This window comes from Anser anser, assembly GCF_964211835.1.
Source record: "Anser anser genome assembly, chromosome: 15".
NCBI classification, from domain to species: domain Eukaryota; kingdom Metazoa; phylum Chordata; class Aves; order Anseriformes; family Anatidae; genus Anser; species Anser anser.
In genome coordinates this window covers 845001-861749 of record NC_139736.1, presented here as the reverse complement: position 1 = coordinate 861749, position 16749 = coordinate 845001, and the positions used below count along the sequence as shown (strand labels likewise).

Sequence of the window (16749 nt, the reverse complement as noted above, 5' to 3'; positions counted from 1 at the left end):
TTCAGTAACTAGTGTTAAAATAAGTAAGGTAATTTTTGGCTTAGTATCTATGTAAGTTTTTGTCTTCTGTTCAATGAAGTAACAATGCTATATTTATAATACTGTTCTTGGACTTTCCTTATCTTTAGATCTGAACCACAGTGGTCTAGGATCCCATTATGAAAATTCTCACTGGGGACCAGTCTCTTCAAACAGTGACTCCAGCACAAACTGGGATAAAGTTATTGTAGACGGCTCTGACAAAGAAGCATGGCCATCAATCACTGGCAGTGACCCAGAGTTGACATCAGAATGTATGGACACTGACTCTGCCTCTAGCTCTGGGTCAGAGAGAAACCTCGTTATAATGGCTTCAGGGAGCACAGGTGGTGAAAATGATGGCATTCGAAATGGCATTGGACATGGTTCTCAAAATAAGTTTGTGGTTGGTAGCAACAGCAATAATGTGGGCAATGGAAGTATTAATGGACCATGGGGTTTATCCCATGGGACCATAATAAGCACATGTCAAGTTTCTGTGGATGCTCCTGACAGCAAATCTGAAAGTAGCAACAATAGAATGAATGCTTGGGGCACCATAAACTCTTCATCAAATGGAGGGTTAAATCCAAGCACTTTGAATTCAAATGGCAACCATGGTGCCTGGCCTGTATTGGAGAACAATGGACATGCCCTGAAAGGGTCTGTAGGGAGTGGTAATTCTGGCACAAATATTCAGTGCAGTACCATAGGTCAGATATCTAACAGTCAGAGTATTAACTCTAAAGTGGGTGGTTCAGCCCATGGTTCCTGGGGAAGCCTTCAGGAAAATTGTGATTCTGAAGTAAATGGTACAAGGAAGGTTTCATTCAGTGGGCAACCTCAAAACCTTAACACTGAAATGAATGGACTAAATAACACTACTAACTTTATGACCTCTAGTTTACCAAACTCTGCTGGTTCAGTGCAGATTAACGAACTGCCTAATAATACAGGGCATGGGGCCTGGCGTGTGAGCACAATGAATCATTCTCAGATTCAGGCCTCTCCAGTTACAAATGGCACTTCCATTTCTCACCTTAGCAATGGTGAGGCGAAAAATGGTGGATCTTATGGTACTACATGGGGTGCCTATGGTTCTAATTACTCTGGAGACAAATGTTCAGGCCCGAACAGCCAAGCTAATGGTGACACTGTGAATGCAACTCTAATGCAGTCGGGCATTAGTGGGCCTGGCAGCACTAACTTTCAAATCAATGGGAATAAAGGAGGAGGGGTGTGGGAAGCAGGGACAGTCAACTCCCAGAATATGCCATGGGGAAGTGGAAATGGTGCAAGTGCTGGCGGAAGTAGAAGAGGATGGGGCAACCCTGCACAAAACACTGGCACTAACATTTCAAATGGTGAATGGAGTAAACTGCCTAGTAATCAGCATTCCAATGAAAGTGTAAATGGAAATACCAGGAAGTTTACAAATGGATGGAAATCTACTGAAGAGGATGACCTTAACAGCCAGAGTTCTGCTGTGTCTCAGATAACTGAGCAGAACAGCTCATGGGCCAAAACAGGTACGGGGGACAGTGAAGGTAGTACAGAGAGCACTGGATGCCATGAAGACAGAGTTACTACAGAAGGACAGAATCGAGAGAGAAGAAAAGTTGACCAGCATGCATTACTCCAAAGTATAGTGAACAGAACTGACTTAGATCCGCGTGTCCTTTCCAACTCTGGTTGGGGACAGACTCCAATCAAACAGAACACTGCCTGGGATACCGAAACATCACCAAGAGGTGAAAGAAAAACTGACAATGGGACAGAGGCCTGGGGAGGCTCTGTGACACAGACTTCCAGCTCAGGGGGGTGTGTGGATAGACCTAGCCCTAATAATAATGATACCTCATCTGTATCAGGGTGGGGAGATCCAAAGTCTGCTACAAGGTGGGGAGACTCCAAAGGGTCAAATAGCCAAGGGGGGTGGGAAGAGGATTCTGCTGCTACAGTAATGGTCAAGAGCAATCAATCATGGGGAAGTGGCAAAGAAGAAAAGTCATCGTGGAATGACACACAGAAGATCAAACAGGGATGGGTCGATGGGCAAAAGGCCAGCCAGGGTTGGGCAGTTTCTGCCAGTGATGGCTGGGGTGAAAATTCAAGAGGTAACCATTGGGGCGAGGCTAAGAAATCTAGTTCAGGAGGTAGCGACAGTGACAGATCAGTATCTGGTTGGAATGAGCCAGGTAAATCAAATTCTGTTACTTGGGGAGGTAGTAATACAAACCCGAATAATTCTTCAGGATGGGATGAGCCTGCAAAGTCTAATCAGAACCAGAGCTGGGGAGACCCTCCTAAATCCAGTCAGCCTCAAGGTTGGGGGGATTCGTCAAAGCCAGTCAACTCTCCGGAATGGAACAAACAAGATGTTGGATCTTGGGGAGCGCCATCTGCCACCAGTAAACCACCGGGGTCAGGCTGGCTGGGTGGGCCGATGCCAGCCCCAGCAAAGGAGGAGGAACCCACTGGCTGGGAGGAGCCATCCCCTGAATCAATACGCCGCAAAATGGAAATTGATGATGGAACTTCTGCTTGGGGTGATCCAAGCAAATACAACTACAAAAATGTGAATATGTGGAATAAAAATGTCCCAAACAGTAGCAGCAGTTCAGACCAGCAAGCACAGGTACATCAGCAGCTACTGTCTTCAAGTGCCATGTCTAGCAAGGAGAGCAGTTCGGGTTCTGGTAAGACTTGGTTTTACGCAAATTTGTATTTTCATTTAATTGTAAAACAATTCTCTTGTTTCATATAACAATACTTCAGTTTCAGAGTGGAAAGGGGAAAGTGGCAATGGAAGTACCTTTTTATTTTTTATCTTTTTGTGTGCATTTTTTTTAAACATTTGATAACTTCATACAAATCAGAAGTTCTGTTCTCATTTTAAATAGCTTGAGTAACAAAGGCTAAACAGCTCCTCTGGAATTCTGTGGAGTGGGAACACGGAAAATGTTAAAAATAGTATTTGAGGAATGAAAGTTTTCTTCATTTAATTCTAAGACTTAATTTTGCCAAAGAATCAAAAAAAAAAAGTTGAGCTACTACAAGGCAGAATGAAGGATGGTTGTGTTATATGAACTCAAGATCAGGCTTTGCAATCTTGTAGTATTGAGGACAGTAAATAATACTTGTAGATGAGTTTGTGTGGTATATGCAAAGTATTTTGTGCTGTCTTTTTCAACTGCAAAGAGGAATAACTTAAATATAAGGGGCAGATCATAGGAACTTAGTATCTTAGAAATTTCCATTATCAGAATGAAATTATTTACATACGGAATTTGTATTTTTGCATATTTTACGGAACAGCTTACAGTTGTAATAATTACCTTCATGCAAAATGTAAATGTGTATTAATATGCTTTTTATTGTATGCTATGGGTCTAGAAAAGGCAAAGCACGTGATTCTTTTAAGTGGCTTTTAAAGTCCTGTTAAAAAACATGCCAGTAACTCATACTGCTTTGAAAAGGTTGGGGAGAGCCTTCTACTCCAGCCACTACTGTAGATAATGGAACTTCAGCGTGGGGTAAGCCCATGGATACTGGTACTAGCTGGGGAGAACCCATCAGCGATGCAGGAGGCACCTCTGGCTGGGGAAACGCTTCTCTTGGTCAACAGGCTTCAAACAAACCTGGTGAGTGCTTTTTGCACCATCTTTGAATAAAGATACTAAAGGTGAAATAGCTATCTAAAAGCTTTACTTTTTTGAAGGTTTCTGTCTTGAAGTAAATGTAAAGCTAACTTCTCTCTGCGTTAAGGGCAGCTGATTAATACTGATGCCAATATCCTCATGGTGCGTTTTTGTCACAGCAGCTGCTCGTTGGTGGTGTTTCTTTCCTTCACCACCAGACTGTTGTTGATCTGAAGCTTGTCAGGGTTAAATAATAACTGCTTCACTTTTAGTTTCTGTTCTTAGTAGCTGATTTGCATGGAGACCTTTGTTTTGTTTGAAATGTTAATGTTTTGGGTTTTTTTCACAACAAGGGCCTAAATCTATGCAAGATAGTTGGTGTGGAGATGATATGCCATTGACTGGCAGTCGTCAGACCAGCTGGGAGGAAGAAGAGGATGTAGAGATTGGAATGTGGAACAGCAGTTCTTCACAAGAAGCTAACCCATCTTTAAATTGGCCACCATATATGAAAAAAATGCCCACAAAGGTAATTATGACTTCCCATAGAAGGTAGTTAAGGCTTTTGCATTGTTGTCATTTATAAAAGCTAAGAACAGATTGCTGCACTGGGTGGTGTACCATTAAGCTTTAATCTTCATTCGTAACATTTTGTGGTTTAATTTAAGCAGTAGGGGGTAAACAATATCTGAGTATCACAGGAATTCCTTTCTGTTTTTAAGGGAATAATGAAAGGTGGAAATAAGCAAGATGAAACATGGATCAATCCATTCATTAAGCAATTCACAAATCTTAGTTTTTCAGTAAGTATTATACCTTTCCCATCTGTAACGCCGCTGTCTTAGAGTGTTAGTTATAATGCACAAAAATGAAAATGCTTAATTGTCTAATGTTCTCTTTCATAGTATTTTTCTTTTACATCTGTTCATCTTCCCTATCACCCATCCCTCAGTAAGGAAGGATGTAAATTTGCACCCTCAGTAAGTTTGCAGGCGACACCAAGTTGGGGAGAGGTGTCGACCTGCTGGAGGGTAGGGAGGCCCTGCAGAGGGACCTGGACAGGATGCATCGATGGGCAGAGGCCAATGCAATGAGGTTCAGCATGGCTCAGTGCCGGGTCCTGCACTTTGGTCACAACAACCCCATGCAGTGCTATCCATTTCGGGCAGAGTGGCTGGAAAGCTGTGCAGAGGAAAAGGATCTGGGGGTGCTGGTTGATGCTTGCCTGAACGTGAGCCAGCAGGGTGCCCAGGTGGCCAAGAAGGCCAACGGCATCCTGGCTTGTATCGGGAATAGTGCAGCCAGCAGGAGCAGGGAGGTGATCGTCCCCCTGGGCTCTGCTCTGGTGAGGCTGCACCTCGAGTGCTGTGTTCAGCTTTGGGCCCCTCACTACAAGAGGGTATGGTAAGGGGCATGGTTGGACCAGGTGATCTTGGAGGTCTCCTCCAACCTTAATGATTCTGTGATCCCCTTTTCCTTTTTACGTTCTCAACATAGAAAGACCTATTTACCGATGAAAGGCGATGTTGTAAACACTACCCAGGTATTCATCCAGTAGTCTGTTGTTTTTACGTACTGTTACATGTGTATTTTGGTAAAGATACCTGTTTTCAATGGGTAACAAATAAAGGGAGAAAATGCGTTTTAAATAGTCTAATTTACCTTGATGTCTTTTTTTCTTGCAGGTTTGAATTGAAATAATATATATGAATCTCTTTATTTTAGCTTTTAAAAAGATTATTATTAAATAATTATGATTCATTTTATTACTTCAGAGAGAATCACCAGAAGAAACCATACAGAGCAATAAGATGGACATGTCTGGAGGTAAGAAAGGGAAAACCTAGCTAGGTTTTATAGCTTTCCATTCCAGTCTCTTTTAGTTTAAGTAATTCTGTAAATTGCTATATTTATAGTAATTTCCTTTATATATGTGTGTGTGCATAAATAAAGAATTTCCTTAAAGAAAAAGAATGCCCTTGTAGAGAAAAAATAATAATTGTGCATATACTGCTACATACCTGAATTACCTGATTGCTACAGTAATGTTCATCCATAAATCAAGCTAAGCTTGATAAAATCAAGCTTAAATCATCCATAATGTTCATCCATATCATCCGTATGGATATACATCCGTAATGTTCATCCATAAATCAAGCTAAGCTTGTACATACTGAGCTGGCATGAAAGAATGTTTTCGTGGTGTGGGTTTTTTTTAACATAAGTATCTAGACTGCTGTCTGACCAACTTCACTAAAATATGAACAGAAATGTTCTGAATACCACACTCATTGTGGTTTGTTCTTGGAAACACATTTTCAGTTCTAAGAAATAAATTAATACTGAACAGTTATTTAAGATACATTTCTACTTGAATGCAAAATCACTTGAGCAGTTTTTATTTGGAACTGTTTGCCATTATGATTCCTCTAGCAAATAAAAATATATTTAGCACCTTTACAACAATATATGATAGAATATTTAATGGAAAGTGATTGTGGCACTGACTTCATTGTAGTTGCACTTTTTTAAATTCTAGTTTAAAATTGGGTATTTTCACAGTCTATATTATGCAAATAACCTGTTCTTTGCATTTTAGATTTAAATATTAATAGAAAAACTCATGTTTAAATTATTTCAATTTTTAAATTTGAATTTAAAACATCAGTTGGGAAAGTAATTCTCTTGCATTGCTTGCAGTAAAGTATTAAAGACTGCTTAACTACTGCTTATATTTTGATCTTCTAACTTGCCTAGTGGCGTTAACAATGGAAGATAAATTTTACAATTAGCTTTTAATAAAAACAAATATTTTAACATTTCGTTTTCAGCTAAATAAGATTTTTGGTGGTAGTGATTTCCCCCCACCCACCCAATAACTGAATCAAATTAAAAGGCCTCTGAAATCTTATAAAAATGGGGGAGGTAAGATAAAGATACAACTTCAAAGCCAATACAGTGCTTGGTGCTGCTTTTTTTTGGTGCCATTAACACTTGGAAACTTAATTATACTTGTCTTGTTTTTTAAGAGCAAACTGAGAATAGTATTTTTTGTGAAGCCTAGCAAAATATGTTGACACTTTGCTCATTCCAAGTTTTGAGTTGTCTGTAGCTGTTGATTCATAGTGTTTCCTTTCCTTGTAAGCAAAGCCCAGACAGCTTAAAGCTAAATTGATGCTTTCTTTTATTAGTATCTAGCTTGAAAGCAGTATTCGATATTTCATAAGCATAAACCTATTCTAGTTTATCTGGAAAACTGAATAATCCTTCAATGTCATCACCATAAGTCTCACCTTTACTTAGGGATATTGCAAGATAAGAGAATGGAGATGGATAAGCATGGCCTCAATGTTGGAGATTACAATCGTGTGGTTGGAAAAGGCCCCGGTTCTCGTCCTCAGATTTCCAAAGAGTCTTCCATGGATCGCGGTCCTTACTTTGATAAGGTTAGTAGGTGTCTTACTGGGGAACATTCTTAACTTCTTTGACTCAGCATTCTAAGTAATTATTTGTGTGCTCCTTAGCTTTCTGCATTTAGTGGAGAGAAAACTTAGTGCCTTCTTGTTGATCCATAGGATATGTTTTGTTCTTTTTTAACTTACTGATATATAATACTAAGCACTTTCTGTAGCTCATTTGCAGTGCAAATAACTAACCTGATCTCTTTTGTTTTCTGCCTATTTCCTGCTGATGCTGGACTGTCATGTGACTCTTCCCTTCTGTTCCTGGCAATGGTTTCTCCCTTCTGCTTGCTTGCTGGCTGGTTGTTGCGCATCGGTTTGTCTGTCCAATCAGGATGGCATTGTAGCAGACGAGTCCCAAAACATGCAGTTTATGTCCAATCAAAACATGAAGCTTCCCCCTTCAAATAGTGCACTACCTAACCAAGCCCTTGGCTCCCTAGCAGGGCTGGGTATGCAAAACTTGAATTCTGTTAGACAGGTAAGGCTGTGTGCATATCCTTGGCATGTTACTTGACAGCATTTAATACCTTTTATTATTTGTCCTAGCTACTAATGTGATTGATATGTTTTTAACTTCTAATTCAAATGTATAGGGGTGGGATAAGTAGCAGAAGTATTTCGTTGTCACTAACCATCTGTCTTTTCCCCAGAATGGCAATCCCAGTATGTTTGGTGTTGGTAATATAGCAGCACAGCCCAGGAGCATGCAGCAGCCTCCAGCACAACCTCTTAATTCATCTCAGCCTAATCCACGTGCTCAAGTGCCTCCTCCATTACTATCCCCTCAGGTAATTGAGTACATAAAACTTTCTATGTATAAACTACCAAAATGCTGCTTCAGAAAAAAATTTCCATTTATCAGTGTAGCTGGTATTTATTCTGTAAATATTTGAAAGCTACTTTGGCCTAATTAGTGTTTCAAAAAGAGGCAACTGTTAACCAGATATTATAATGTTCTACACCTTGTATAAGTACTTGCACATGTTAGTCAGTCGCTCTTTGTACTGGTCCATTCTGCAGGTTCCAGTATCATTACTGAAGTATGCACCAAACAACGGTGGCCTGAGCCCACTTTTTGGCCCACAACAGGTAGCCATGTTGAATCAACTGTCCCAGTTAAACCAGCTTTCTCAGATCTCCCAGTTACAGGTAAGCTAAGAAGGTAGATGCTCTGTGTTCTGTTTGAAACTATAAGTAGAAACTTCTCAGATATAATTTTTTCTAAAAAAACAACAACACCAAAACACTGTCTCCTAGCGGTTGTTGGCTCAGCAGCAAAAAGCGCAGAATCAAAGAAGCATGCCTTCTGGTGGTCGTCAACAGCAGGAGCAGCAGGTAAATACATTTATTATTAACTTTTCAAATAATCTTTAAAAACTGTTGTTCATCCTAAGCTGTATTTTTTGTTACAAGCTATATAAAAAAATGTGCAAGAATGAATAGGATTTTAACAACCATTAAAAGAATACACTTTAGCTTAATGCTGGATATTTGTTGTGCTAAGATGCACAGAACAGAAATGCATTTCATTATCTTTCTTTAAATGTGGAAAAGCTTTTGACTACTTATATTGTAACTGCTTTGTTTTTTTAAGGGTCGATCTCTTAGTATGCAGCAACAGATGATGCAACAGTCCCGTCAGCTTGATCCAAACCTGTTAATGAAGCAGCAAACTCCGCCGTCTCAACAGCAGTCACTCCATCAACCCACCATGAAATCTTTCCTTGAGAATGTCATACCCCATACTACTCCTGAGCTACAGAAAGGGCCATCACCAATAAATTCATTCAGCAGCTTCCCTATAGGTGGGTTTCTCCATGCTAATTTCATACAGTCAGTCAGTGCTTTTGTGACACAGGACACAGCCTTTCTTTTAACTTTGCCTGGAGTCTTCTTCATCTGAAAACAATAGCGGTTGCAATCCTGTTAGTATTTTCCATTTTAACAATAGTAGTAATTCTTTATGGGACTCATCCAAGTTACCTTTGTTCACCAAGTATCTTTTTTCACAAGTACACTCATTCCCAGAAATTGTCTCTTTTAGTGCAAAATGTTTTATGTTCTTATAGAATGCCTGTCTGCTTTTGTTTCTTTCTTATTCTATGGGTCCCAAAGATGACCTAGTCCTTTTGTAACTGCAACTCCTAAGGACTAAGCTAAAGGACTTTTAGACTAAGTGGAAGCGCTACAAAGAATCTGTTGAAGTGGTCTCATTTCTTTGAATTTTAAGAAAGTCTTAAATTAATCTGGAATTGCATAGGTAGAAAAAATGTTAATTTACCTTCTAGTGCTTTTGAACAGAAGAGAAGGCTTTTAGCATTTTTACGCTAAAATGCTCTGCATTTTTAAAGAATGGTTGTGTCTCATTTCAGGCGAAATGTCTGGAAACTTGTAAATACAAATATCTCCTGTTTCTTTCTCCCTACATTTCCAGGCTTCTGTCCAATTTCTACTTCAGAAATTCCAGGCTTGTATATTTTCTCCTTATTTTAGGTCCCTTTTTAATGCTATCTTATACTTAGTATAAGTGTATACCATTTGCCCCTATTTTTTCCTCCTTTTCAGTTTGCTTTTCTTCTACGATCTTCTAATCCTTTCAGTTCTGTTGGGCTGACTTCCTCTGCATTCTCATTGCCCTTTGTAGAAAAGTTTATTAGAGACTGCTGCTGAAATCCTTGTGCTTATAGGTGGTGGTACGGAGCCGGTGGGTCGGTGCAAGCCATGCTGTTGCATTGCATGTGGCACACTGGAATCTTGCTTGTGGCCAGTCTTAAGTCCAGGCTGTTGCTTAACGGTTGCTGCTGCTGATTGGCATCAAGATCTCTCTACTGCTTTTATTCAAAGTGCAAGGCATAAACATGAAGTTTGCTTAGCTATTAGAGGCGCTTTTAGTTCTAACAAAAGGAATATTTAACTTTCTTGTCAGACTTCTTACTGAGCATTTGCATCCTGTCTCTATTAGATTCCTGTTGTTTCAATTAGAGATATTATTTCTTGGTTTGAAATGTCTTAAAATATTGTTAAGCAGCTTTTTTCTCACCTTAATTATTGCTACATTCCAAGAACCATCAGTATATGTAAGAATGCTTTGGGATCCTTTTGGCGTAGCACTGTATAGTTATATAACCAAGTGGAGCCACACAGTCCTCAAATAAAAGGCTTAAGGGTAGAAATAACAGGTTCCTGGAATTTCTTCACCCTTCTGTGAAAAATTGAGCCAAGACGAGTATTGGTATCATCCTCCAAGTGCATATAGTAGTGCAGTCATGTGAGAAGGAGCTGGATTTGCCAAGTTGTCTTCTTGAAAATCTCACGGGTATATTATTTTCTCCGTGTCCTAACGTTAGCATCAGGAGACCCAGCCATGAAAGCAGGGACGTCCTGTTTGCTTTCTAGGTAACCAAATTTGTCAAGATTCTCTAGATCTTTGTTCATCGGAAGCAGAGATTTGGGGCAGTTGTTTGTGTGTTCTTTCTCTCCAGTTAACCAGTGCTGCAGTCACATCCTAATTCATTTACAGAATTTAAGAATCTTGGATACTAAAAAGTACCATGTGGTACTGCCAAATGGTAAAGATAGCTGAGGAATATAAAGTCTTCCACAATCAGGTATGAAAAATGGCTTCTGGGAAGACTGTTTGAATTAGAGATTATGTCCAGGTACTGATGTTCATAGCTCAGTGCAGATTTCAAATATGGAGCTATGGACATGGATCTGTGCTTATCAAGGGGCTGGAATTAACCGTATCAGCTAGATGTGCCTATTTGCCAGCTTGCGATCCTTCTAGTCTTTTTAGAGGTCTTCTGCAAGCTTCTTTGGAGTTGATAGAAAGGTTATTGTGCATGGGTTACTGTACTGACAACAGAGGGAGAGGTGTTAGAAATCAGAGTGATTGGACTTCTCACCCCATTTCAGCAGTTAGTAGTTGTTCCATTTATTTTCAAGGCCAGATTGGATGGGGCTTGGAAGGTGGAAGGTGTCCCTGCCCCTGTGAGGGGTTGAAAATAGATTATCTTTAAGGTACCTTGAACCCAAACCATTCAGTGATTCTATGATACTTCCTAAAACTTGGCATCAACATCCCCTCGTTCTTTGAGGGAGGAAGCTTCTGTATGATAGTGCCTTTTGATTCGGGAACAGAATTAAGCACCAGTTTCCAGTTCTGAATAAAGTTATTTCTAGTAAAGATGTCAGAAATTCCCTGTGTCTCTTGCTCAAAGTTAAAATGTCATGCCTTATTTTCAGAAATTAAGTAAATAGATCTGAAGGGTTGGAAATGTAACCAGCTGTGATTTGTGAATTAGGGATTTTTACAGACCTGGCAATCCCTAATTGGTAATAGTGCAGGCATGTCACAGTCCAAAGCGAGGGTGTGTTCAAGCCCCAGATAGTTGATTCTCACAGATATTTGGACTGCTTTAGGTTGGCAACAATTATGTTGATTCTCTCGTCGATAAATGTTTTGAAATACAGACAACAGCTTAGAAAATGTAAAGCCAAGTTGTATTTTTCTCTTAGTGAGGTTTTAATACTCAGTGCAAACAGGATAAATAAATGGTGCTGGGAGGCGGTTGTATTACTTGTGAATCTCTGTGCAAAGTGCTCATGCATCTGTGTTCAGTGTGGTTCAGAAGCTGCTGAGGTATCCTGTTGAACAGCCGGAATAAGAATGGGATGAGATTTTTAACTGCCAATAAATGCCAATACCTAAGTTTTGCAGAACAGGGATGAATACAGACACACCCTCCTGCTGGGAGAGAGGTGTCTGTTATTACTGAGCACAGTTCTCCAAGGTACAGTACTTTCACTTTGTACAGATGAGTTGAATTGTTAGACTGATGCTAGACTGGTATTAGAAATGCCGCATTTTTAAGATGTTTGTATTTTTTTCTTCAATGGCTTCTTCCACTGATGTGTTTTTGCATGAAGACATCAACTGAGAACTTCAGAGTGCTTTGCATTGCTTAGCTTAAGCTTCTGTCTGTAGTAAGTTCACTGTATTAAGTGCTATAATGTTTCTCAAACAGACTTAGAAGCATGAAATAACCATAGTAATATGCTCTTAAATGTTGATTAGGACAATAGTGGTAATTGGTGGAAAAAAGGCGTTTTGTCTGTCTGTCATAAGCTATATTTGTTTTTTAGGAATGAACTCAAACTTGAATGTAAACATGGATATGAGCAGTATTAAAGAGCCACAATCTCGGTTGAGGAAATGGACTACAGTAGACAGCATTTCTGTGAACACATCGTTAGATCAAAACTCCAGCAAACATGGTATGTTAAATATGTCATTAAATAGCATCTGACACAATGCACCAGACTTTAATGTTCTCTGTTTGCATATTTACACTTGCAGTTGTAATATTTGTGTTGCTTGCAGGTGTCAATTTGTATTGCATTGTCTCTGACAACCTTGCTGCTTGTCTTCTACAGCAGCCCATAGCTTTCTTGAATGTTTTTACTTACAGAAGTGATGTTGTGGTGAGACTAGTAGAAACACTCTGGAGGATTCATGTTGAAGACTAAGAAGTGTGAATATTGCTACTAGGCTTACATTAATCTGGATTGAAAAGCTTCATATATTTTTAAAACAAAAGCTTTAGATATTCTAGCTACAACACAACCCCCAGCCCCACTGTGCTGGTCTTAAGGTGTTTTATGGTAATTTAATTCTGTGTGCACACATTCTGCTAATTTCTGATACCTTTTAATTATAGATCTTAGTAATTAATGTATTTGCATCCCTAAAATGGGGAGAATGTAGAGGGAATAGAATAGTACCATCGGTGTACTTTGTTTTTAGAGGAGGCAGATATGGTTGCTTTATATTTCATTCCAGTGATCAGGATTCATATGACGTTTCAACTGTTTCAGTTGCTTGACATTTCATCCAGTTAAAATTTGAGTCTGTAGCACAAGCGTTCTGTGTCTAAAGATAGTTGTAAAATGTCTCTAGTCTCCTATTACCATTTAGTCCTCAGATTGTTTGGATATTTTTAGAATCGTCAGCTGTTCTAATGCTGTGACATGGCTGCCTTAAACATCTAGTGGAGACATCCTGCTACTGCACTTGCTTGCTCTAAACTTCATCTGATTGTTACCCACAGGGGTCACAAGTGTTGATGCTGTTCAGAAAACATTACCTACAGCTACAGCAATGTTACAAATTTGATCATTTGAACTCTATGTGGTATTGAAGCACTAGTAAAAGTTATTAGATGGCAAAGAGAAAGATATTCTACAGTTCTGGAGGAATATGTAACTTTTAAACTTCTCCTTGTGGTATTTGCATAAAATCAAGCTGATTGTGTATAGCTGTAGTGCTCAGCTGCCGGCCGGGTTAAACCGCCGCTCGGCTGTTCGCTCTCCCTCCTCCAGCCCTGTGGGACGGGGGAGAGAATCGGAAAAAAGTGAAATGAAAGCTTGTGGATTGAGATAGACAGTTCATTAGGAAAGAAAAGAAAATAAAAATAATAATAGTGACAATAGTAGTACTGCTAATGATGTGTACAAAACACATGTGACGCACGGTGCAATTGCTCACCACCCGCTGAGCAGTGCCCACCCTATCCCCGAGCAGGGGTGTGCCCCCCACGGCCAGCCACCCCACATTAATCGTTCAGCATGACGCCATATGGGGTGGAATACCCATTTGGGACGGAATACCCCGTTGGCGAGTTTGGGTCAGCTGTCCTGGGTCTGTCCCCTGCCGGCTCCTGCTGCACCCCCAGCCTGCCCGCTGGCAGGACAGAGCGAGAGGCTGAAAAGTCCTTGGCCTGGTGTAAGCACTGCTCTGCAACAATTAAAACATCAGCGTGGTATCAACGTTATTCTCATCCTAAATGCAAAGCACAGCACCACAGCAGTTACTAGGAGGAAAACTAACTCTATCCTAGCCAAAACCAGGGCAGTAGTGCTTTCGTTTCTTGCTCTGAAACTGTTGGGTTTTTTTTCTTTTCCTCCCAGAAATATGAGTAGAATTTACAGAGCTTTGCAGTACCTAAAGGTCTTAAAGGTTTTGTAGCTACTTCTTCCAAGAGCCTTCCCACCGTGAAATGTATTTACGTGTTATCCAGCTGGGGTCTCACAGAATGGTCTTACCCTCTTGAATAAATCTTTTAGTTAAATGTAATAAGTATACTACTCTAATGAGAGGATTTCGTGGGCTTGTATTCTTAGGGTTTTCTCCTGAGTTATCCAGGGACCTTTCATTTTAGACTATATACACCTCTATGACTTCTTGTGTAACTTCTCATCGTAAGAGGATAGTGTATTCTGCTATGTATTTTACAAATGCTTTACATGGGCATATTTTTACTTTTATATTTATAATTACAATTTATATACAAAATTGTCTATAGAAAATATTTGACTTTTTTATTTTTATTATTAGGTGCTATTTCAAGTGGTTTTAGGCTGGAAGAGTCTCCGTTTGTTCCATATGACTTTATGAACAGCAGTAATTCACCAGCCAGTCCTCCTGGATCTATTGGGGATGGCTGGCCCCGTGCCAAATCGCCTAATGGCTCTAGCAGTGTTAACTGGCCACCAGGTACGCACCACCACCGCTTACTGTTCTCATGGTTCTTACTCTTCAGCAGTGTTTCTTCTGGGTTCCTTGGTCATTACATGTGGATGGGCAGGGAAACAACCTGCAAAAAACATTTAGGATGTGTTTTTATCAGAAAGAAATAGAAAGCAGTAGTTTTATTGTGCAAAGTAGCGTGTCTCCATGCTTTAGAATTTTACCCTGGTGAGATGGGACCAAAAAAAAAAAACAGAAATGAAGACAGTGAGGACTCAAGTAAATTAAATACTTAAACGATTTAGTATTTTAAGACATCTCTTAAGAGAAGTATTGCTTAGACAACTATTTTGTGTTGTTTGTTTAAAAAAAAAAACTTCTCTGAATCTCTATTCCTAGAATTTCGTCCTGGTGAGCCATGGAAAGGTTATCCAAACATCGACCCTGAAACTGACCCTTACGTCACTCCTGGCAGTGTCATAAACAATCTTTCAATTAATACTGTGCGGGAAGTTGACCACCTCAGGGACAGGAACAGTGGTATGTTCAGATGATACGTTTTCTTATTAATTGTGCAGCTATCTTTTTTCAGTCACAGAGAGAGACAATTTACTTGGAAATGTGTTTGCTGCTTTCTCATCTCTGTGTTTATCTTTTGTATTGTGGATTTCATGACTAAAAAGCTCATCTTTGGATCAGGCACTGCTACTTGATGCAGTGCAGCAGTTATTTCAAGAATGCAGTTAGCAAACACTGCTGATGTGCATTCTGATGTAATCCTCCTGTGCACAGAGAGGCGGCGTGTATGGAAGTGGGGAAGCAAGCTTTGGCGATCTAGCCACTGCAGTAACATAACCAGCTTAGCTTGCAGTGAGCGTAGGGTGCTTCCTAATGTTGAGTGTGCTTGCCACCACTTACTTTTACTTAAAAATTAGGACTAAGAGTGGAGAAGGTCCCTCATCTGACTCTGCAGACATGCTCAGTCTGGACCCTCAGTTATGCCTTTTAATTTCTTTGCATTTTTGATACACTGCACTGTGACTGATTTTCTGTTTTTGTTATAGGGTCATCCTCATCTTTGAACACCACGCTGCCTTCAACTAGTGCCTGGTCATCCATTCGTGCCTCCAACTACAATGTTTCCCTCAGCAGTACAGCACAAAGCACTTCAGGTAATGTCTGCTCATACTGCTCTGAGTTGCTGTTTCTTGCTTCGTGTATATGCTAAATGTCAATAAAAAGTAGTCCTGGGGTCTCAGTGGCAACTCAGATGTTGATTTTACTCAAATTTAGCGGCTTTTATTTCTAGCAAGGTGAAAGCTCAGCAGTGTAGTGATTGTGGTTGTCTTTTTGTCTTTTAGTAGCCAGAAACAGTGATTCCAAATCAACATGGTCTCCTGGATCAGTCACTAACACCTCTCTGGCTCATGAGCTGTGGAAGGTCCCTTTGCCACCTAAAAGCATCACTGCTCCGTCCCGCCCACCTCCAGGGCTAACAGGCCAGAAACCACCTTTGTCCACTTGGGATAATTCCCTTCGTTTGGGTGGAGGATGGGGAAATTCTGATGCCAGATACACCCCTGGTAAGGATGTTGTATGTTTTTCTCTTTTCTTTATTGGTGTGTTTTGTTATTAAGCTAGGGAGTCTCCCGTACACTAGGCTGGATAACAGTTTTGTCATTATTAGCTAACTTCTGTACTATTTGTCTTGCCAAAAGCAAAAACTTGTTTCCCTATACCAACTGCATTGCTGAAGATGTTCTGCCAGACAAAATTGGTTTTAAGGCTGCTTTTTTAGGTATTGTGTGCAGCAGTAACATGGATGGCAGTAACATTCTTTCTGTTCTTAATATGAAACATCCCTCCAAGGTCTTACAGAGTTTGACATCTGTGCTGTTGAATGCTGTTGCCTATTAGACATTTTTCACAGAGGGGCTCGTACAGTAATGAATTTGATCACAGTAGTATGGGAAATCTTCAGACAAGCTTCACCACTATTCTGAGCTTGTAACAAATGAAAACAAAGATCCTCGAGTTGTATATTTTTTTCAGTTACAATTATCTGACAGCAGTGTAGGTATTTATCACTCTATGTACT

General features: G+C 40.0%; 1 protein-coding gene across 1 annotated transcript in view; it reads left to right on the top strand.

The window, feature by feature from the left end:
* Positions 1-16749, top strand: part of TNRC6A (trinucleotide repeat containing adaptor 6A) — a 79219-nt gene that overhangs the window by 58895 nt on the left and 3575 nt on the right. The window contains exons 7-22 of the mRNA XM_083799719.1: positions 129-2717; positions 3498-3662; positions 4013-4188; positions 4382-4462; positions 5435-5486; positions 6963-7105; positions 7455-7601; positions 7774-7911; positions 8144-8272; positions 8381-8458; positions 8718-8928; positions 12269-12400; positions 14520-14678; positions 15051-15191; positions 15716-15823; positions 16013-16234. Coding sequence (XP_083655845.1) covers positions 129-2717; positions 3498-3662; positions 4013-4188; positions 4382-4462; positions 5435-5486; positions 6963-7105; positions 7455-7601; positions 7774-7911; positions 8144-8272; positions 8381-8458; positions 8718-8928; positions 12269-12400; positions 14520-14678; positions 15051-15191; positions 15716-15823; positions 16013-16234 — 4671 coding nt within the window. The remainder of the gene's footprint in view (positions 1-128; positions 2718-3497; positions 3663-4012; positions 4189-4381; positions 4463-5434; positions 5487-6962; positions 7106-7454; positions 7602-7773; positions 7912-8143; positions 8273-8380; positions 8459-8717; positions 8929-12268; positions 12401-14519; positions 14679-15050; positions 15192-15715; positions 15824-16012; positions 16235-16749) is intronic.